Below are 21,548 nucleotides of genomic sequence, written 5' to 3'. Positions count from 1 at the left end.
AAGACAACATTTTGTTGTTCTTGCCTCTCTTTCACCACCACTGTTTATGAGCGAGTCTGTAGTTTAGCTGCATAGCTAGTTTACAATTCTGTGTTGTTCTTGCCTCTCTTTCACCACCATTGTTTATGAGTGAGTCTGTAGTTTAGCTGCATAGCTAGTTTACAATGCACAGAATGTATTCAATTTTCCCTCTAAAATGTATTTTGCTGTCCAAGACATAAATGTTCTCAAAGTCAATCTTGCAAGTAAATGAGGTAGTCCAATGCCAGCCCCATCGCCATCAGATTTGGTTTGGCACCCAGAAAGGGATATGGTAGATACAGTGGAGGAAGCACAAGACAAGCGACAAAAACAGAGCTTCACAACAGGAAATCCGGGTGGACATCATCTTCTACCTTTTGATCATCAGTTATGGTCTTGAAGTCCTGCAAGATATCGTGCATCTGACAACCCGTACGATCTCTGAAATTCATTTCGCTTGCATGTATCAAGTCCTTGTCGTTGTCTTCGGTGGTTACGTAGTCGTTCCATTTGGAAACCCTCCTGCCAGTTGCCATAGGCAGCTGAACCTTCCTCCTTGGCTCCTGTTCATCTTGTGTCATGGTGTCATTCCCTTTTGAAGAGCCCTTGGCCATCAATGGCTGATAATTCCTTGGCTCTTTGCCTTACATTTCAGATAAATTATGCAGTCACAAGCACATATGCACAAAACTCAGCTCTTTGTTTTGGTTTCACAAAGTGTTCAATGCTAAGCTAAGCAAGCCAATAAGGTAGAGAAACGAGTCGTTTACAGTGCATAAATCCTGGAATTTAATTCGTGCCCTGCTTTTTATTGAAGTGACAAGAATGATATAGGCTAATTACAAAGACAAGAAACCAAAAGGCTCAAAATAATTACCTTGGGAGATGACTTTTTTGGTGCTGGAATTTCTCTTCGAGAAAACCGGCTTGTAAAGCTGGTCACTGTCGCCTTCTCCAACATCTAAACAGCTGTTCAATCTCGGTTTCTTGAACATTCCGTCCGGCAACTCCGTCACAATCTTTGGCTCAAAACCACCACCCTCTGTACAAAACCCAATTTTATTTTATTATTATTTTTAAAATGAATGAATTAATTTTGCTCAAAATTAAAGAGTACCCATTTCTTCTTCTTTGATAGGATTGTGGTCCTCCGAATCGAGGTACTCGCTCCAATCGCTTCGTCTCTTGCTACGATCATTGCATAGGAATCGGTGATCGGTGATATCTTCTTCGTCTGTGGAATGTGGTAGTGGGGTTTGAAGGTGGTCGGAGCGATTGCGGGACATGTTGAAGGACTGGACGAAGCGTCGAAGGTCCTTGGCCATGAAGCCCTGAGCGAACACCTTCCGTAGGGACTGCCTCTGGTTGCACACGACGCAGCTCCACTTGCTCACGCTCTTGCTCTTCTGCCTCACCTGTCACAAATCAAATTCCGATCAATCACCCATCACATTCACCACCATAATACCCCACACACACACTCATATATATATATATATATAGAGAGAGAGAGAGAGAGAGAGAGAGAGAGAGAGAGAGATGCCTGCATTGTGGAGCATTGGCAGCACTGAACGGCGATGAAGATCGTCGACATAGCTGGGCTACAGGTGCTCTCTCTGTATCGATGATTTTTTATTTAGGGATTTTGGCGCCAAAATTTTAGTTATTTGAAATTGAGGGTTTGGGCTTGGGCCTGAGAATTGTGGGAAAGACGATGGACAACTATTATTGAATAAGTTTTGGAGTTGTTCAATACATGAGACTTTCTACAGTCCATCTTCCGTCATTTCTTCTGCGTGTCATTTTTTTTTTTTTTTTGTGTGTGTATGTGTGTGTGAAAGGTTGAAAACTATAAGGTTTAAATTAAGAAAGTCGGCTCCGTCCATAAGAGATAGCTCAATCAGATGGGGACTACGTCTCATAAAGCACAAATCATTAGTTTGAATTCTTCATCTCTCTCTTGTGTGACCACCTACTACTGCCCTCCCCCACCGTCCCACTTCCCCACCAAACGGTCGACACCTAACGACTAGCGCCCACCGAAGACCGACGCCCAATGACAGGCTTAACGCCTTCCCCCCATTTCTCCCCATTTTCGGCGCCAACCACCTATAGCTGCCCTCCCCCACCGCAGATCTCCAACAAGGAGCGCCAGAGTCAGCCTTTTTCTGGACTACAGATCTACGGTCAGAACAATTCAATCCCCCTCCCTATGTGACGCCTCCTTCTCTCCCAGTGTCTACAAAATCTCAAGTTTTTCTTCTCAATCTCTCATCTCATTCTTTAGAGTTTGATTTTTCTGGAGTCTGGGTTTGATTGTTATCAACTAGCTGGGTCTGAATCTGGCTTTGGGTTTTTGTATGTGTATACCGTCAAATGTTTGCTTTCTATTATCTTGTTGTTGTCATTGTTTTTTGTTCTTGGCATTATTGCTTCGGTTGGTGGCGGAGGGAATATCACTTTTTTTTTCCTTTTTGTGATCACTTTTTTGCTTTGGTCGGTGGTGGAGGGTGAATAAATACGTATGTTGGTGTGAATATAAGTTTGGGAAGTGATTCATGCACAACTCATATTGTACAATTATCCCACAATCAAGACATATGGAGTGGGACCCATGCATGTGGATACTACATGTAGGTTCCACCCAATGTATCTTGGGGTTGTTGAATAGTTGTGCAAGAGTTGTAATTTTATCATTTCCAAAAGTTTTGTTATTATTGTCAAAGTCAAAGTCAAACTTGGTTTTAGGTTTAAACTGTTGGATTCGGCTTACATGCTGTTATAAAAATAACAGCATGTTTGTTGTTGTGTTAAAGACGAAAATGCCCCCAGCATATGAAAAAAATAAAAATAAAATGAACATAGAAAACCACGCTTTTCTCGTTCCCCGGCCAAATTTCTTTGATCCTAGTAGGTTGGCTGGAGTTGGCCGTTCCCTGGCCAGGACGGCCGGTTGGTCAGGATTGGCCGTTCTTGGACAAATCCATCGGATCCCGGCCGGGAACAACTAGAATGGTCGGATCTTGACCAGTTGGTCGGGATCTAGCCGTTCCGGGCTAGAACGGTTGGATTCTAGCGGATTTGTCTAGGGAACGGGGTCGTCGGGTCGGCTGGATCATTAGGTTGGTCGGATTCAATTGCTTCCTATTGGTGTTCAACCGGAGAGGTGAAAGGACTAGTAAAGGGCATTATCAAAAGGGCATCATGTGGGAGAAAAAATATTAATAGTTTCGGTACATACTCCACGCCTGATGGTTAACTCTCTGTGTGACACATCACAACAGCAGCATGCTGTTAAGAAAATAACAGCATGTAAGCTGGATTCTAAACTGTTAAGCAAACGGAATCGCCGACAAAAATCCTTTTCTGAATAATTACAAAAATGCCATCCATAAGCAAAATTTCTGGATGTAATCCAGGAATTTTTATTTTTTATTTTTATTTTTTATTTTTTTTTGACATGAATCCGAAAATTTTGCTTCTCCCAAATATTATCCATTATTAAATCCCCTTAATACAATTAAAGAAAAGCCAAACACAAACACAAAACTCAAAACAGAATATATCCAATGGACTTGCACTCGCACATAGAGCGAGTCCTATGGGGACAGGACCAAATCGCCCGCCGAGTCGCCGAGCTCGCCTGCGAAATCTCGGCCGATTTTGGCGCTGGCGATTCGGCTCATACTCCGCGTCCGCCACCTGTCCTGGTGGGCGTGGCCACCGGGGCCTTCCTCTTCCTGGCCGACCTGGTCAGGACCATTGACCTGCCCATCTCCGTCGATTTCGTTCGCGCACATTCCTACGGCTCCGGCACCCTCTCCAGTGGGGCTCCCGTACTCTCCCTCGACCTCAAAGTCGATGTCAAGGGCAAGCACGTCATTCTGGTAGTACTACTTGTTCTCATTCTACGACTTCACGAATATTATTTTCATTGCTTTTTCTATTCTGTTACAGTATGCTAGCAAACGTTTCTTTCTTCTTCTTCTTCTTTTTTTTTTTTGGGTTGTAATTTTAATTGTTTTTACAAACAAAACAACAACAAAAAAGGGGGAAAATATGGATAAGATTTTTAATATTGAGGGGCCATGTATATGTTTATATATAATGGGACTTTTTTTTTTTGGCATAAGGTTGAGGACATTGTTGATACGGGAAACACGTTGTCCTGCCTGATTTCGCATATGGAATCAAAGGGAGCATCTTCTGTGTCAGTGTGTGCCTTCCTTGACAAGCCAGCAAGAAGGAAGGTCCATTTTCAGCTAGTGGGCGAAGGAAAATTTTACCGGGGGTTTGAGGTAAACATCATCAAAGCAATTTTTTTTTTGGTGATTTCTTGGTAAAGTGGAGAAGCAGTTTAAATAAACGAGTGATTGTTGTTCAATTTGAAATCAAAAATCGAAGAGGAATTAGAGGAAGAACAAAATCTAGGTTAACAAAGGGCAAGAACCGAAAAGTGGCAGGTTTAATGATGGTTCGGAAAAGTGTTTTGTTACATATAAAGGTGAGACATTTGAAAAATGTTTTATTTTATTTTTTGAAAATTGTGCGTTTGAATTGGTGGTTAATGGGATGTGTTTGCTGCACAACTCACTTACATAACTCCTACACAATCTAAGACACATCGGTAGGTTGGGTCCAATGTGTCTTGGGTTGTGTAGGAGTTGCGTAAGTGGGTTGTGCAACAAACATTTTCCGGTGGTTAATAGTTTGGAGAAGGGGTTTGATTCCTACACTTCACCGGTCCAATAATTGCACAACACCCCCTCATATGGGGGTGGGCTCCACACACTGGGTCTCACCCCATGTAAGGATGTGTTGTGTAATTGTTGTCTACTGTTGTAAATCCATCATTTTCCTTTGGAGAAAGGGGGTGATTCTTATACAACCCCTTTTACACAACTTTCATACAACCACGACACATTGGTGGGATCTATGCATGTGGGTCCTACTAATATGTCTTGGTTGCGTGAAAGTTGTGCAAAAGGGTTGTGAAATAATCATTTTTCTTGGGGAAAAGTGTGCTCTTTGGTTTTGTCTTAAACCTAACAGGCCGAGTTTTTTTTTTCAAAATCTTGGACTCTGGGGTTTAGTTTGGGACTCATTCATTTGGGCTAGAATATTAATTAAATACTTAAATCAACAATTTTCCATCCGTTTAAGTGTTCAAGTTAACATGGTATCACACATGACTTCTACAGTTTATCCCAATTTTAAGTAAAATATTCTAAATGTTTTCTTGTCACATGTGAAGGGAATATTAGAATATTAATTAAATGATTAAATCAATCATTTTTCTATTAGCTTAAATTTTTAAGATAATTAGTGATTTAACACTCAACAATTAATTAATGAACAACTACTAAAGAGGACCATAACTCTTTGAGATTATTCAGGAACTCAAAAGGGTTATGACTTAGTTGCATGTTACGTTGGAGGAAGAAAGGGTAGGAAAAGTTTCATTTGAGATGACTTTTTGGTTCTTGGGTCTTCTTTGGGATTCACTCACCTAAAGGTTAGGAGGAGCTAGGACTCGCTCACTTACAAGAGGACTACTTATTTTGTGGGTTAGATTCCAAGAAAGTAACATGTTGCATTTTATTTACAATTTACAAAAGGAGACTTAAGGAAAACAAAATAAAAGAAGAGCATAAAATTTTATTATTTACGTCTCCTTGCTTATTCAGAAAAAGTGGAGGAAGAATTATGACATCCCAGAAAGTTAGTCTCATATTGGGAAGATGGATTGCTCATATTGAGTGGGTGTGTTATAAGAGAAATGCTTGACATCCCAACACCATTTTTTTTTTTAGAATTTGGTTTTAACCTGATGTGTCACAATCCTATGAGATTGTGGCACATTTTCCAAAATAATAGATCTCATGGGATTGTGACACATCAAGTTATAACCAAATTCTGAAAAAAAATGTTTGGATGTCTAGTATTCCTCGTGTTATAAAGGTGCTTATTGGTATTAAGTCCTATATCGATTTCTTACTAGGTGAGATTGAGATTTATAAGTAATTCCAAGGAGCTGTAATTATAACTTGACTAGTTTTTTTGGAGTGATAGTACAGATGTAACTAACGCTTTTCTTGAATTGTTACAATAAATAGAAAATTTTGGTGTCTTTTGTTGCTAATACTATACTTTTTCTCCAGACTAATCTATTTTGTAATTATCTAATTGGTTCACATTTTATGACATAGAATTAAATAGAAAAAAAAATGTGAGAAAGCAAAGAAGGGAAAACACAGTTAGGGGGTCGACAGTTTCGTCAGAAATCAAGAGAAAATCCATGTCTTTTGTAGTACCATATGTTCTCCCAGGTCTTTTGTTGCGTTTGGATGCTGGAATTGTTACAAGAGTACTGCTATATATATTTTTAGTTTTGCTACAAGTTTTGTAAGCCTGCTGCTTGCATTAAAATACAGAGGAGTGGAGGTGTTGTTTGATACACATAAATAAAATGTATTAAAACTTGTGGTAAAATAAGAATGTATATATACTCTTGAAATATTAATTATTCTTGAATTTCATGGCCTAATTACCAAGCGAATTGTTCATTTATTTATTTTACTTATTTTCTGTTTTGCAGTCTCCAGATTATTTTGTAGTGGGTTATGGAATGGACTTCGCGGAATTATACAGGAACTTGCCCTATGTTGGTGTGTTGAAACCTGAATATTACGAGTGATTTTATAGGTACCACAAAGTATGCAAACTTTTGAGTCTCTGATTATTCTTACTCCACAAAATGGAGGCGTAATAATAATCTTACATTTGTGAGATTGGAGTTATTTTTGAGCATATTTTTCCTATGGTTGCTTGAAAATATTTGTTTTACTGCTTACACTATATTATTCACCTTGTCAAGCAGAAAAAGAAAAGGATTCTTCTCTTTGTAAATTCTATTTTTTTTTTTTTTTTTTGTCATATACATCTAATACTGGGGGGGGGGTACCTTTCCTTGAGTTGTTTCATTGCTTACACAATTCTGATACAACATAGTAAACAGCACAGTTGCAGTAGGGGGTACCGTTCCTTATGTGGAAACCAAATTTCTTATTTTGGAAGAGAAAGGAAGAGGTTGGGGTTTGGGAATTCCAATTCAGTTTGGTTCTTGTGGAAGTGAATTTCCCACGGAATACTTTACTATATCAGAGGGTTTTTTTTTTCCCAATAAAATGAGGAAAAGGGACTAAGTAGTCCTGTTTGCATTTCCAAAAACTTTTCATTGCTGAAATTCCATAATAAGATCCCTTGTGTGACATAATGGAATCTTGGTATCCCACTCCCAAATTTCTTATTTTAGAGAAATGCTTGATGTTTCACTCTCATTCCACTCTTATTCAACCTTTGTTTACGTGAACCAATAATGTTAAAAAATCAGGGTCTCACTACACACTCTCTAATATCTCTCACATTATTGGTCCACGTAGATAAGGGTGAGATAGGAGTGGGACATCAAGCATTTCTCGTTTTATTTTTTAATCCCTTATGTGACATCGTTTCACTATAAAAACGACGTTCTTCTAGAGTGACGTCGTTTCAATAGTGAAATGACATCACACTAGGGACGTCGTTTTTGTTGAAATGACGTTAGTTATTGTCATTTGGAAAAACGACACTAACTAGAACGTCACTAATTAGCTTGTTTTTTGTAGTGTAATTAAATTTTATCTCGATGACATGATTTTGCTTATGCAAAGGGCTTAAGAGAAGACTATACTATCGGAGTTTATGAGTTGAGGTGCTGAAGACTCTTCCACATTGGAGTAACTCATAAAGGATGTAATAAAGTTTTTTTGAATAGATTTTACAAATTAAGCCGCAGAATAAAGAATGAACCGTAATTTTCATTGTGTTAGATTGACACGCAAGGAAAGTTCTATCTTGAATCAAACACCAAGAGAAAACTTATCCGGAGTTATTTAAATGTTAGTAATCCGCATAAAGAATTGATTGATGTAATATAGAATAGAAATAAATTTTAAAATTTTTGTGAGAAAAAAGCGAAGAAAGTTATTTAATAATAATAAAAATAAATAAAAAATTGACTTTTTAAAGAGAAAATATAGGAGTTGTTTGCCAAATATAGCCGAAAATGTTCTTGGTGGTTGGAATACAAACCACAGCAAATTGTATTTATTATTATTATTATTATTTTAAAAAAACTTGTTAATACATTGACTAATAAAAATAAATACACAATATTTGTTATGCTAGAACTAATGAAAATCACGTCCTTAAATAATAATAATAAAAAAAAAAAAACAATCTGATCAATTTAAATGACAACAAGAAGTTACAAAATGACAGATTCTGGGTGAAGAACTATCTCCATTTGTGGAGCATCTGGAGCACGATCATGCAAGACAACCTGCTAGAGATGGACAAAACAAAAGTATTTCAACTCAGTAAGTCTCTGGATGCTCCACAGATGGTGAAACTCTGTACATGCAGACTTACAATTTGATGTTTGTGGCAACTTGAATGTTGATCATTCTTTAGGCTTCTGACTGCTAGTAGTAGGGATTGCAAATTACAATTGCCAGTAGACTCACAATTTTCTTCCTACTACTTTACGGGTTATTTGTACACGTAGATGCGGTTATTCGTAATATTTACAAATAATCGCATCAGTAAAATGTGGATATTACTTTTATATATCTGCATTCGAGTCATGTCCTTTACTAATCGAATTCGCACGGTTATTGTGGTTATTATCCACTATCCGCATATTAAGTAATTGATATTTTTTGCATATTTTAATCTTTTGGATCTCTATTAGAGTTTATTTAAACGATTTTGAAAATAATTTGGATTGGATTTTTTTAAGCCCTAATGTTTTGAAACCATATTGATTTCACACTACTTTTACCTTTTTGCCCAAGTGTTACATGATAAAGCAACACAGCGAACCAAATCATCTACGACACCTCTTCACAATATGAAATATAATATTATTTATAAAGGGTACGCAATGAGGTTATTAATCAAATTCGCACTCTAAAATTACTATATGCATCAACGTGTGTGAATATATATATATATATGTAACGTGTAAATAACAGATGTAAATAACAGATGTGAGCTGTTAATATCTAAACGCGTATACACTCCTAATAACATTCCCGCAATTAAGTATAACGATTAATTTTCCTTGCAATAACTCACCCATGAAAAAAAAAATAAATAAAAAAATAAAATAAAATAAAATTCTCCTTGCAATTGGCAATGGGGGACAAGAGCGCCCTACGCAAACAGGGCCAGGCCCGAACAAATTGGTCGAACAAAGGACTTCCTGCTGGAACCCTATCTTTCACAGGGCCTACAATTCTCCTGCAGGGTCTCTTTGGGCTGGAGATTGTGGTGAATACCCACCGTACAGGAAAGGGGCAAGGGGGCAAGCTGCCTAGTGCCTATCTGTTACTTGTAATTTTGTCAGAACCAAAATATCAGCCAGTAGAGGCTATATGATATATATATATTCATGCCAATTTCATTCATTTTGCAGAAAACCAGCACCGCTGTGCTGCTGCAAGCCTGCAAGAAATACAAATATTAATATCCCCACAAACAGAAATAATAGAACCTCGAAAAGCCATGGGAGGCACAGCAAGAACCCTCCTTTCCACCACTCTCTCCTCATGCCTCTTCACTCTCTCTCGCCTCTCGCCAGCACCCAAACGCTTCCCACTCCTCAAACTGCCCAAATCCACTAGGGTTTTTCGAGGGTTTAGGCCTCTATGCACCGCCATCACTACCACTACCACTCCCACTACCCCCACCACTGAACCAGAGCAAATGAAGCACTCAATTCTCCTTGAGAGGCTGAGGCTCAGACACCTCAAGGACTCTCCCAATCCCCCACAGACAAGAAATCCAAAACCAGTCAGTACTGCTGTGAGTGAAAATGAGGATGGGCCCAAGGGGAAGAAGAAGGAGAAGAGGGTTGTTGGGAATTTTAGAGAGTTGGGTCTGAGTGAGGAGGTCATGGGGGCTGTGAGGGAGATGGGTATTGAGGTTCCTACTGAGATTCAGTGTATTGGGGTCCCTGCTGTCTTGGAAGGGAAGAGTGTGGTTTTGGGTTCTCACACTGGGTCTGGCAAAACTCTGGCTTACATGCTGCCCCTTGTTCAGGTACTTGTTCATTCACGTTTCTTTTTTAATTTATATTTGCATGTTATTTAACAGAGTCCTGTATGTTTTTACCTTTTGCTTTGTTGGTCAATAAAATTCTTGGGTTTGGGCTTGCTTTCAGTTTTACGTATGTTGTTTGTCTAAAATGCTGTCTTTAGTAAATGTTGATTATGTATGACATTTTAGGGTTCGGTGTTTGCTTTATGATATGTGCCCTGGTTTGTGTTATGATTTTACATCCACATCATTGAAATGGAATCTTGTGAGTATGTGTGACTCATTTAATCTGTTCAATTCCCAGAATGTGCTGTGCTGGGTGGTTTGGAAGTGTTCCCTTAGCATCTTCCTCTCACAAAATCTGTTATACACATTGAGAGGATTGAAGTTTCTTTATCTGTAACTGTTTTTTTAGATTTTTGACTACTTCTAGTCTTTTCTGTTGCTTATAAATTCACTTATGTTGAGAAAAACACAATATTCCTGAAAAAAAAAAATAAATAAAAAAAAATTATGTTAATATTCCAAGTGTTATGTTCTTGTCAATTTTTGGATTTTGTAGTTGTTGAGACGGGACGAGGAATTGTATGGTATACTAATGAGGCCCAGGCGTCCTCGAGCTGTTGTACTATGCCCCACAAGGGAGTTATCTGAGCAGGTATCTATGTGCTTTCTTCAGGATGTGAAGATAACTTTTCTATGTGGACTCTTTAGATAAATTTGTCAATTTCTACTTTTTCTGACTTCTTAGATTTATGTTCTTCTTTCTCTATGGATTAGGGGTTATCCTGTATACATCATGTGTACTTGGGTTGTGCCCCTCTTCTCTTTGAATGAATTTACATTATTTATCTAAAAAAAAAACTTTTCTATGTGGACTTATGATTTGCAATTGAAGTTAGATTGGTTTTATAGGTATTTCGGGTTGCAAAGTCTATCAGCCATCATGCACGGTTCCGTTGTACAATGGTAAGTGGTGGGGGCCGGCTAAGACCCCAGGAGGATACATTAAATAACCCAATCGATATGGTAGTTGGGACCCCTGGTCGGGTTCTTCAACATATTGAAGAGGGAAACATAGTGTACGGTGACATTAAATACGTGGTGAGTATCATAGTATATAAAATCATGTTGTTTCATATATATGACTGCACAATTTTCTACTATTTTTTACATGTGCACAATATATTATTTGTTTATATCGATGTTGCAAATTCTAGTTTGTCCTCATTGGTAAGGTGGTGCACTTAATGATGGCGGTAATATTTTAGTAGGTGTTGGATGAGGCTGACACCATGTTTGATCGTGGCTTTGGTCCTGACATTCGGAAGTTTCTTGTCCCATTAAAAAATCGTGCATCAAAGACTGATGGCCAAGGGTTTCAAACTGTTTTAGTTACTGCAACAATGACAACGGTATGCCAACATGCACTGTCATTTTCTTGCAAATGAAACTGTATATTATCTCCACTATTACAAATGGAACCTCCAATTTTTTCTGGCAGGTAAATTTAACCTCATTTAATCTTTAAAGCTTATGACAAGTTCATTTGTATATCTTATGTGACTATTTAAGAGTTCCTCATATTGGATTTTGGAAAAATGAATATTTGCCAATAAGTTCTGGGATTCCGTAAAACTGGCAATATATATATGTATGTATTTTGGCTTCCCTCTCCACTAATTTACCTTTTAAATTGATGTTATGAACTAGAGGATGTAGAGATCTGATTTAACATCCAAAGCCCTCATTGCTCTGTTCAAATCAAGTTACATAGAAATACACAAAATTTTGAGACTTATGGCACTGTTTATTTTTCCAAGGATAAAAATGTTTTATAATTTACATTGATCAACTTACTAAAGAATTTCACATTATGTCCTTCAGTTACACCAGATGGGGACAAATTGTACATTAAATAGCTAGTGTCCTCTTTTTCTGTTTTTTTTTTTTTTTTTTTTTAAAATCATTTTTATAATTTTCCTTTTTTATGGTCTCTGTTTTCATCGTATCCATTATGTACCTATGGAGGGGAGAGGATTTTTGTGGAGATCTGTAAAACTGCACAAATTTGTGGTTTTGGTGAATCAGGCCATTTTTTTGGCTGCTTCTAAGAGAGGTCTATCTTTCTGTGGAGTTTTAAAAATACTATGGAATTTGTGGTGTTTCTTAAGCCACTTGTATTATGAAAATCCTGAAAGGGTTTCAGGCCCAAAGTTGCCTGCTATTCAGCAATTCAGTAGTGGTTTAAGTAAGAATCACGTAATGATGTAGCTTAAAGCAATTTTTCCTTCCATATCAATAGGAATGTGCTAATACTCTAGTAGAGGTATGAAACACTAAGGAATTCAGTAGTGGTTAAAGTAAGAATCACGTAATGATATAGCTAAAGCAATCTTTCCTTCCATATCTATAGGAATGAGCTAATACTCTAGTAGAGGCATGAAACCCTAAAGAAAAAGGGGAAAATACATTTCAGCCCCTTGAACTACCACCACTTTTACACTTATGGCACCAAATTTAAAAAAGTGACACATCGGTCCCTCCAACTACCACCCCATTACAAATAAGCTAGTTTGTTAGCAATTGGCTTCAAAATAGACTGAAAAATAGTCAAAGGCAGATTTAACTTCCCAAAATTCCCTTAAAATTAAAAATAAAATAAAATAAAAAAAGAAAACGAAAAAAGAAAGAGAAAGAGAAAGAAATGGTCGAACCATGGGCGGTTCGGCGGCCCCCTTTGGAATTTGGTGTTTCAGTTTGTTTTTTTTTTTTTTTAATCATTATTTTATTTTATAAGGACATTATGGTAAGAAACATTTGAAAGTAGTCACGTCCAATTGCTAACGGAGTGGCTTATTGTAATTGGGTGGTAGTTGAAGGGACCCAAGTGTCACTTTTTAAAGTTTGGTGGCATAAGTGCAAAAGTGATGTTTGTTCATAGGGTTGAAGTGTATTTTCCCCAAAGAAAAACATTTATGCCGAAACCTCTCTTAGTTGATGGTCCTAGAGCCTTCAATTCTTTATTGGATCCTGTATCAAACTAATCCGGTTGCAATTTGGTAACTTTCGGTGGTTTCCTTTTTAATTGCAATCTAATTTTCTTCTACACATTTTTGTCCATACAAAAGCTTAATTTTTGACATTTGCAGGCAGTGCAAAAGCTGATTGATGAGGAATTTCAAGGCATTGTACATTTGCGCACATCAACACTGCATAAGAAAGTTGCATCTGCTCGTCATGATTTCATCAGACTTTCAGGTTCTGAAAACAAGCTGGAAGCTTTATTACAGGTATACTTCTGTAGTGATTTATCGTATTTTTTCTATTTATCAACAACCACTAATGGTTATATGTACAAAACACTTCATTAGTAGTAATAGTTGCATCAACACTGTACTGCTGTATAACTAATCTCATTAAGAGCTTGTTATGGTTATATATCAGATGTGCTACATGTGTAGTGCTTGATGGTAGTATTGATGAACTTTGATTCCCTGCTTTTACATCTTTCTATATCATCTGAAGTAAATAGTTCAGTCTCTAAATTTTACACTTCCCACCCCCACAAAAAAAAAAAAAGCCAAACTAGTCTCACCTTGTACATTTTACCTTAAATGAAGACACGAAAATGTGAAATAGTCACATGCAAGTGCAAATTTTTCAGTTACATTGATGACATTGATATCTGGCCAAACTGCTCTTCTACAGCATGTAACATACAATGTTATGCTGAAGTAATGTCATCTACCCAACTTGACACTGCCTGTTCGGTTGCAAGAATAGAAGTAAAAAATAAATTTCTAGTCCGTAAGATATGTGCCTCAAATATGGCAAAGTACCACATTATTAACAATCTAGGGGCTGTTAGAAACTTATCTTTTACTTGGAGTTGGTTTCATATGCATGCACCCGAACTTACTTTTTGTTAGCATTTGATTTTGTTTTTCTGGTCTATGATTGTGGTCTTGGGAGCCTGTGACAATCTCTTCATTTTTTCACTATGAATTTTACTGTCTATGAAGCCTACATTTTGAACAAAGTAAGTTTTTTTGGTTTAGACAGTTATATTAGAATTTACTTTGCAAAGTTAATTCACCAAACAATTTTTTTGTGGTTTAAATGGTGATGAAATGACAGGTTCTGGAGCCAAGTTTGGCAAAGGGGAATAGGGTGATGGTGTTCTGTAACACACTAAATTCTAGCCGTGCTGTGGATCACTTTCTGGATGAAAATCAAATTTCTACAGTGAATTATCATGGCGAGGTGCCTGCGGAGCAAAGGTGATATGATACAACATGTTTATTCCCTAAATGTCTTTATGTTTGCAATTTCAGATTAAATTTTCTGTTTAGAAATAATGACAGATTGCTGTGGCAAATACTTATATTTTCAACTGCCACAAACATGGCTCTCTTTAGGAGGGTGCTGAATTATGATGTAGAGGCTCTAGAAAAGGACGTCATCAAATATATGTGGTTCTTTTATGATTAATTGAACTATCTATATTATTTGATGACTGGCAGCTTCTAAAGAGTGCTATGGTGGGTATCACTAGTTTAGGGTTTTTTTTTGGGCCACCATTTCTTCTTTTAGATGCTCTAAGTTCTCGTCTTAGTATTAAATTTTGTTCTGAAATCGTAGGATATCGTGGTAGCACTTTTATGCAAAAATGGCATGAAAGAAGCTCTGCCACACAAAATCTTCTTTTATTTTGTTTGTCTAGAAGTTGAACTCTGACCAACTTCTTGTAGAACCTCTAATGTGGTTGATAGTCCTGCCTAAACGAATAGAATAATCTTACTGTGACATTGAACTATAAGCTCACATATATGTGAGAAGGAACTCTTCATTTGTGTTACACTTCGAATGTTAATGTGTATATCTAGTTGATTAAGCATATGGGATTTCTATGAAAATGTCTAATGATGTCTAGTTTTTTCTAGCTGGCTTTATCACGAGGATATTAGGGTATCTTTGTGGTGCTTAATGTCCAAGTAGTGTGAAAGTAACATCTGTTCAGTATCCAAGTGATTTTCCCCCCTTTCTTAATAGATTATTTTCTTTATATTCTTTCTAGGTATTTCCATAAGAATGAAGAGATTGGGGAGGATTGTTGCTCGTAGAATAAGAGCGAGATGGATGAAGTTGAGAAGTGCATTAGGGAGTATATTTGATCGTTGAATACCCATTAAGTTGAAGTGCAAATTCTATTGGATCGCTATAAGACCAGCAACTATGGTGTATGATACAAAATCTTGGGTTATTTAGAAGCAATATGTTCATAAAATGAGTGTAGTTGAAATGAGAATGTTGAGATGGATGAGTCGGAATACTACGAAAGATAAGGAATAAAGTCAATGAAAACTGATAAAAACGAAAAAAAAAGGAGGGATAGTCACCTAAAATGGATTGGCCATGTATAATGGAGATTGGTTGATGCATCAATTAGAACGAATTTGGAGAGTGAAAAGAGGTAGAGGGTGGTGTATAATAACATTGGTAGAACTGTAGAACTAGCGAAGATGGATATATTAAATAGGAAGGCAACAGAGAGAATGAGGTAAGGATATACAGACAAATAAAATTACAAGTGGTCAACCCAATTAGTTGATGAGGATCGAAAGCCGATCCAATTTAATTGGTTTAATGCTTAGTTCATTTGGGTTAAATTGAACAATTTATCAATGAGATTTCACTGCTTGAGTACAATATATGGTAGATAGCACATGCTGTTTAAGATAACAGAAGTTATAGTATGAACATGGGTGGGAACTTGGCACGTATTACCTTTTTCAAATTTAGCCAAATTTTTTTCAACATTGGAAACTTACGAACCTTGTCAATGTGTTTACTTATTTGTGTGTGCCTATGAAGACAGTGAACTCTTGCTGGTAAAAGCTCAGGTGTGTATGAGCACTTTTTGCATACGCATGCCTATAAATTTTGAACACTAGACATGCATTGGTGCATATTATGTATTCTAGGTGGTGGTTGAACTTTTGAAACAGAGTCCATTTTATATCCGCATTTTTGTTTGTATGCATGCATATCAGTTTCTAGTACTTATCCTCATTTTTTCTCCTCCTAAACCAGGGTTGAAAACCTCAAGAGGTTTAAAAGCGATGATGGAGATTGCCCCACATTGGTGTGCACAGACTTGGCTGCCAGGGGACTCGACTTGGATGTAGATCATGTTATCATGTTTGATTTTCCCTTGAACTCTGTAAGCATCATTTCAATGGTCTCTTTTGGGCTTTTCTTTTGGTTTCCCCTCTCCTCCTCCTCCTATTCTTCTTCTTCTTCTTCTTCTTCTTCTTCTCTTTTTTTTTTTTTCATCAAATTATTTCTTTTCAATTCTTCATTTGGTGCTTTAACCCTACTTTTGTTTTAACTTTTAGATTGATTACCTTCATCGCACGGGAAGAACTGCTCGTATGGGTGCAAAAGGTGTGCAACAAACTGTGCCCACATAATGTGTCCATTTCTGTCCTTTTCAAGTAAAGAATTCATGCTTTCCTTTAAAGTTGCAGTGAAAAGAACAATGGATGCAATTGTAGAAAACTCTACTTTCGTCTACTGTAGTTTAAGTGGATATAGCAGTGAAGGTACAAGGCTTTTCAATCAGTGCTGCATGGAGTTGTATGGTCTCCACGTTTGAGAAAGGGAGAAAAATAAAGAAAGAAAAAAGAGCTAGGAAATTTGGAAAAGTAAAACAAGAGAATTATTTCTAAGTCACTTGATTCATCTTTGCAATTTTCTGGATTCAGCAAGATGAATCCTGCCCAATTTTTCTAACTTCTAAAACATATCTAGTCGTATCCATTTGTGTCTGAGCTGTATCTCCTTGATTACAGTAAATCCTCTGTATTGAGTAAAGAAATTCTTGAAATGTGACAATTACCATATTCCACTTTTGGCAGCTGGAGGCCAAAAGTACCTGATCACGTTTCCATAAAAAACATTTTCTTCTTGCAGGAAAAGTGACAAGTTTGGTTGCTAGAAAGGACATCTTGTTAGCCACCCGAATAGAGGAGGCCATAAGGAAGAATGAAAGCTTGGAGTCTCTTACTGTAGATAATGTTCGGAGGGACGTTGCCAGGGCCCGAATAACTGGGAAGATTGGGATGAAAGCTAATTCAGCCAAGCTTTCAAGTCAGAACAGCAGGGTTGCAGTGACTTATCAAAAAAAGAACAGCAAGGTTGCAGTGAAAGCTACAAAGGCATCTCCAGCAAAATCTTCCAAGCCAGCAGTTCAGGTTTCTAAGTCGAGAAAGTCATCCAGTGCCAGTACCTCCAGAAAAGCATCTTCAGTTGGGAAGAAGCAAACAGGCAGCAAAAAGTCCAGCTCTGTTAAATCTATAGCTTCGAAACTAAGTGTTGTTGGGTTCAGGGGGCGCACTTCTTGGTCTGATAAGAAAAAATCATTGAAGTCCAGTTGAATGTAGTTAAACTTTGGATTAAATTTGCAATTTGAGTTTTTGCACATTAAAGTAAGCTTTGCATGTGAATTATTAATTTTGGTATTAATATCACTCTTACAGGGTTCTACTAATTCCTTTGCAGAGGACAGAAATTTCTTTCACTTTTCTCCAACCCAATCTATAAAACTGTCATGCCCTTTGATCATGTGAGAAGTACATGGTTTTTTAACAGTCTTTGCATGGATATGGATGGGGTTTAACCAAATACTGAATGATGTACGCCCTTGAGGATCTCTTTTTCTTGTTCCTTCCGAGCTTGCGAGGATATGTACAAAGTAAGGTTGCATGTTACAGAAACGTGAAAATTATTTTTGTTTTTAAGAGTGTTTTGTGTTTGAGTTGTATATTAATATTTTTGTTTTGAAAAGAGAAAGTAAAAAGCAGAAGGCAAAAATTTTAACAAACGAAACCGGACCTGAAACAGGTTACAGACTTGAATTTTGCAGTAGGACTTGAATTTTGCAGTAGTAAAAAGCTTTGTAATGACATTGAACATAAGGATCCTATCTAGTTTACAGCATTCATTTTGTTTTAAATCTCTATTATTTCCAGGTGAGTAAAGGGCGAGGAGTTTTGGCAGGGGCTATGGTCCCATCGGAGTCATAGATTATGACACCAGAAAAATCCGGTAGCTGGCACTTCCCTCCCATGAGTATGTTCTTCTTCCAGATTGAGAGCTCGCCGCTAAACATGCTTTCACTGCCATTCCCACGTTGAATACCATGGACACCACCGGTAGTTAGGATCGTTGCTTCGGTGTTGAGCTCTATAACAGGATCGCCATTGTTGGAACCATAGCATGCAGTCCATCCGCGACGCCATTTATGGGAATGCGAAGCACACATGAGCAGTGCAATGGCGCACACAACAAGAGTCATCGCCGCTAGGCCGAGTTGAAATGCGGTCGGTAGAGGGTGCATCAATAGAAGCTGCCGAGCCATGGGATGTCTGTCTACTGGTGGGTTATGCCTCAGAAGTGAGACGGTTTATGTAGTCTTCATGATGCCCAAAACCAAATGGGGTTGTTGGATTAGGAAGAGTCGTTAGAGTTCAGTTTGAGGCTTTTGACTTGGTAGTGTGGTTTTGGTGATTGTTGATAACAAGGTGGTCTTGGTGATCTTTGACCTCCACTGTTCCATGTGATATATTTTTTTTATTTATTTATTTCATTTCTTGTTGTTCAAAATTTTTCTTTGATTTCATTTCAAATCACTAAAAGTAATGAAACTTGTGTATAATTTGATCGCAAACCAAGACGACGGTTGAATTATTATGCCATATTTGTTACAAGATACTACTTTCATGAATTTATTGAGGATATGAATAGAAATGCTGCCATATGAAAAACTTGGTATCGTCGGATGTAATCGTGTGTCAATTGATAACATCATCGTGGTGAAATTTGCAATACATTTTTTCCAAATATTACTTGTTTTGGAAAATGCTTTCGATTCTACAAGTTTTATTACAATTTTTTTACAAATTTATGTGATAATCTACATTTTAAAGAAATGAATGCCATGTGTCAGTTAACATTTTAGTGGTTAGCGTGTTAATTATCTAAAGAACTTATAATATAAAGTATCTCTGGTAGCTCTCTTTATTTTTTTGGCACTTTTATTTATCGAAGCTTTTTTTTTACTTTGGGTAAAATGATTTATTTGTCGAAGCTTTTTGAGGATAGAGATTCGGTGCAATACACTTGCCTTATTGCATTGCAATAGAGCATGGGTATGCAAGTGCATGAGAGGGTTTTGCCAGCTCGTACTGCCCAAGTAAATAGGATTTGAGCTGCTCAGAGCACCTGTTAGAGTAAGTAAGGCCTTTCCCTGCACTCACATATTCCTACCTTATTGTAGTGCAATAGACAGGTGTATTCAATATGGCAAGAGTGTGCGAGTGCTGCGAAGGATCCCACCTTCTTGGTAGGTACCCGAGCAATCCAAACAGATGGGCTCGAGCTACTTGGGTACCTATTAGAGCAGGTGGAGCCTTTCCCTGCACTCACATACCCTTACCCATATTGCAGTGTAATAAATAACAGTATTGCACTGAATCTTAATCTATACAACGAGGGTAATCTTCCTCTTCCTGTAACCCATTATAACTTCTATTCTAAGGTCTCTAGTAAAAAATTAAGAGTTAAGTCAACTACTACCCACTCTCCTTTATGGGGTTAAAGTAGAACTATTAATTTTTTACACGATTAACAAATTTGGCATGAAATTAGCGAGTTCGAATCAATAAGTTTGACCTGTTTAATTTAATGAGTTAGGTTATAATTGATTTCAACATGATTCAAATCTGGCATGCGATATTTAAGACTGACAATTTTTTACACGACCCACAAACCCAACACTAATTTAGTAAATTAGAATTGAGGAGCATGATAAATTTAATAGATTAAGATTGACCATATAATTTTATACCCATATTTCGAATGATCCGTGTACCCGACACCCAAACACAAATAGCTTCCCTTACGTTAAAAAGCCAACCAACACCCACCTTTGCGGGTCAGGTGACATTTCTGGGTCTAAGTATTTGTTCCTGATCAAGTTGCTTCACTTGATCCCCCAGTCGTTGTTGAGACCGAGCCACTTGGTAACTACCGCCGTGGCAACCAAAGCTTCCTTCCACCTCTGCTCTTGTTGTTTTGCTGAAAATTGGGGAAGAGCGAAAATGCATCAACGTTCTCAAATTTCTCTCTGTAAATTGTTTTTCAGACACCCTTTTCAACGATTTCCAATACCCACTTCTGCATCTTCCCTTAATTCGCTCGCAGCGGTTCCAACTCAACTCGTTTCAGGCTCGGTCTTGTTTCCAAGACCCAAGTTTTCCATTACACCCACCTCAAGTTTCCACCATCTCCCTCATCTAACTCTCTCAAACGCGCAGACCCAGTTGATGAAATACAGTGCTGCGACTGGTGACTCAGTGGCCGAGTTGGACAAGAACAAAGAGGTGGACATGATCAACCTCAAGTTTGCTGAAGCTAGAGAGGAGATAGAGATGGCTATGGATTCCAAAGAGACTGTGTATTTTGATGAGGAAGCTGAGTGTGCTCGGGCTGCAGCGAATGAAGTGGTCGAAATGTTTGAGGGGCTATTGGCGAAGCTGCCGGAGAGCGAAAAGGCGGCCTTGCAGAGGTCAATGGGGCTGAAGATTGAGCAGTTGAAGGCTGAGCTTCAGCAATTGAATGAGTAATGAGGTTGGTGAAAATGGGTTTTGTTCCAATTTTCATTTGGATTCGCTGATTTATTTGTTCTTTTTAGCTTATTGTTTGTTGAGGACAAATTGGAACGTTATATTTTAGGTGAAAGAGTTGGTGATTGCGGCGAAAATTTGTAGTAGTTAAAAATAGAGAGGAATTTTGAACAATAATTTCGCAGTTTGTTATTCAAAATGGATGTTGCCAACTCTGAAATTGATGTACTTCAAATTGGTACTGCATTCAATGGCTTATGGAACTTAGTATTACTGTTGTTTATTTTTCTATAATTGTTGCATTATCATACGATCTAGTTAAGCTTGCTATTATTTTCGAGATCATCTACAGCTACTTGAAACGAATATCATGAATGGTGTATGCTTCTTAGATATGTATTCATCCATTCATAGATCATATGTTGCTTGTCTTTTGAGGTTGAAGATCTAGTGTCTCGTATTATTTTTTGATAAGTAGAGCGAAGTCAATTTGAGAGTACCTTATATCTCTATGGGTTTTCTTGGTGGTAACTAAATGATCTAATAAGGTGGTTATTGATTCCGACAACATGCAGAAGAAATAAGTTTCCTAAGGATAAATTAAGGTCACAAGTAGAAAATAATGACAACAGAACACAATTTTTGCACCAGCAGGTTATGCTCTTAACCCACCCACAAAAAAAGAAAAAAAAG

At 37.5% G+C, this 21,548-nt stretch overlaps 5 protein-coding genes across 5 annotated transcripts; 3 read left to right on the top strand and 2 right to left on the bottom strand.

Annotated features, from left to right (window-relative positions):
* Positions 1 to 185: 185 nt before the first annotated feature.
* Positions 186 to 1,615, bottom strand: LOC133866078 (uncharacterized). Its single transcript, XM_062302639.1, has 4 exons — positions 1,565 to 1,615; positions 1,139 to 1,436; positions 899 to 1,063; positions 186 to 664 (listed from the first exon to the last, which is right to left on the bottom strand). Exons 1-4 carry the CDS (start codon positions 1,613 to 1,615, stop codon positions 360 to 362), a joined length of 819 nt encoding a protein of 272 aa, XP_062158623.1. The 3' UTR covers positions 186 to 359.
* A 1,948-nt stretch (positions 1,616 to 3,563) lies between these two features.
* Positions 3,564 to 6,821, top strand: LOC133866788 (uncharacterized). Its single transcript, XM_062303423.1, has 3 exons — positions 3,564 to 3,908; positions 4,155 to 4,319; positions 6,620 to 6,821. Exons 1-3 carry the CDS (start codon positions 3,591 to 3,593, stop codon positions 6,716 to 6,718), a joined length of 582 nt encoding a protein of 193 aa, XP_062159407.1. The 5' UTR covers positions 3,564 to 3,590; the 3' UTR covers positions 6,719 to 6,821.
* Positions 6,822 to 9,388: 2,567 nt separating this feature from the next.
* Positions 9,389 to 17,719, top strand: LOC133866628 (DEAD-box ATP-dependent RNA helicase 39). Its single transcript, XM_062303216.1, has 9 exons — positions 9,389 to 10,167; positions 10,727 to 10,822; positions 11,080 to 11,268; positions 11,439 to 11,579; positions 13,317 to 13,457; positions 14,305 to 14,447; positions 16,261 to 16,390; positions 16,566 to 16,614; positions 17,143 to 17,719. Exons 1-9 carry the CDS (start codon positions 9,631 to 9,633, stop codon positions 17,604 to 17,606), a joined length of 1,890 nt encoding a protein of 629 aa, XP_062159200.1. The 5' UTR covers positions 9,389 to 9,630; the 3' UTR covers positions 17,607 to 17,719.
* Positions 17,720 to 18,025: 306 nt separating this feature from the next.
* Positions 18,026 to 18,628, bottom strand: LOC133866629 (uncharacterized). Its single transcript, XM_062303218.1, has one exon. It carries the CDS (start codon positions 18,587 to 18,589, stop codon positions 18,191 to 18,193), a length of 399 nt encoding a protein of 132 aa, XP_062159202.1. The 5' UTR covers positions 18,590 to 18,628; the 3' UTR covers positions 18,026 to 18,190.
* A 1,523-nt stretch (positions 18,629 to 20,151) lies between these two features.
* Positions 20,152 to 21,192, top strand: LOC133865352 (embryogenesis-like protein). The gene has a single exon (XM_062301742.1). The coding sequence runs from the start codon at positions 20,331 to 20,333 to the stop codon at positions 20,853 to 20,855; it is 525 nt and encodes a 174-aa protein (XP_062157726.1). The 5' UTR covers positions 20,152 to 20,330; the 3' UTR covers positions 20,856 to 21,192.
* The last annotated feature ends 356 nt before the right edge of the window (positions 21,193 to 21,548 follow it).

This window comes from Alnus glutinosa, chromosome 4 (assembly GCF_958979055.1).
Source record: "Alnus glutinosa chromosome 4, dhAlnGlut1.1, whole genome shotgun sequence".
In the NCBI taxonomy this organism is placed as follows: Eukaryota; Viridiplantae; Streptophyta; class Magnoliopsida; order Fagales; family Betulaceae; genus Alnus; species Alnus glutinosa.
The sequence above is the reverse complement of the archived record's forward strand: the minus strand, read 5'-3'. Positions and strand labels throughout refer to the sequence as shown.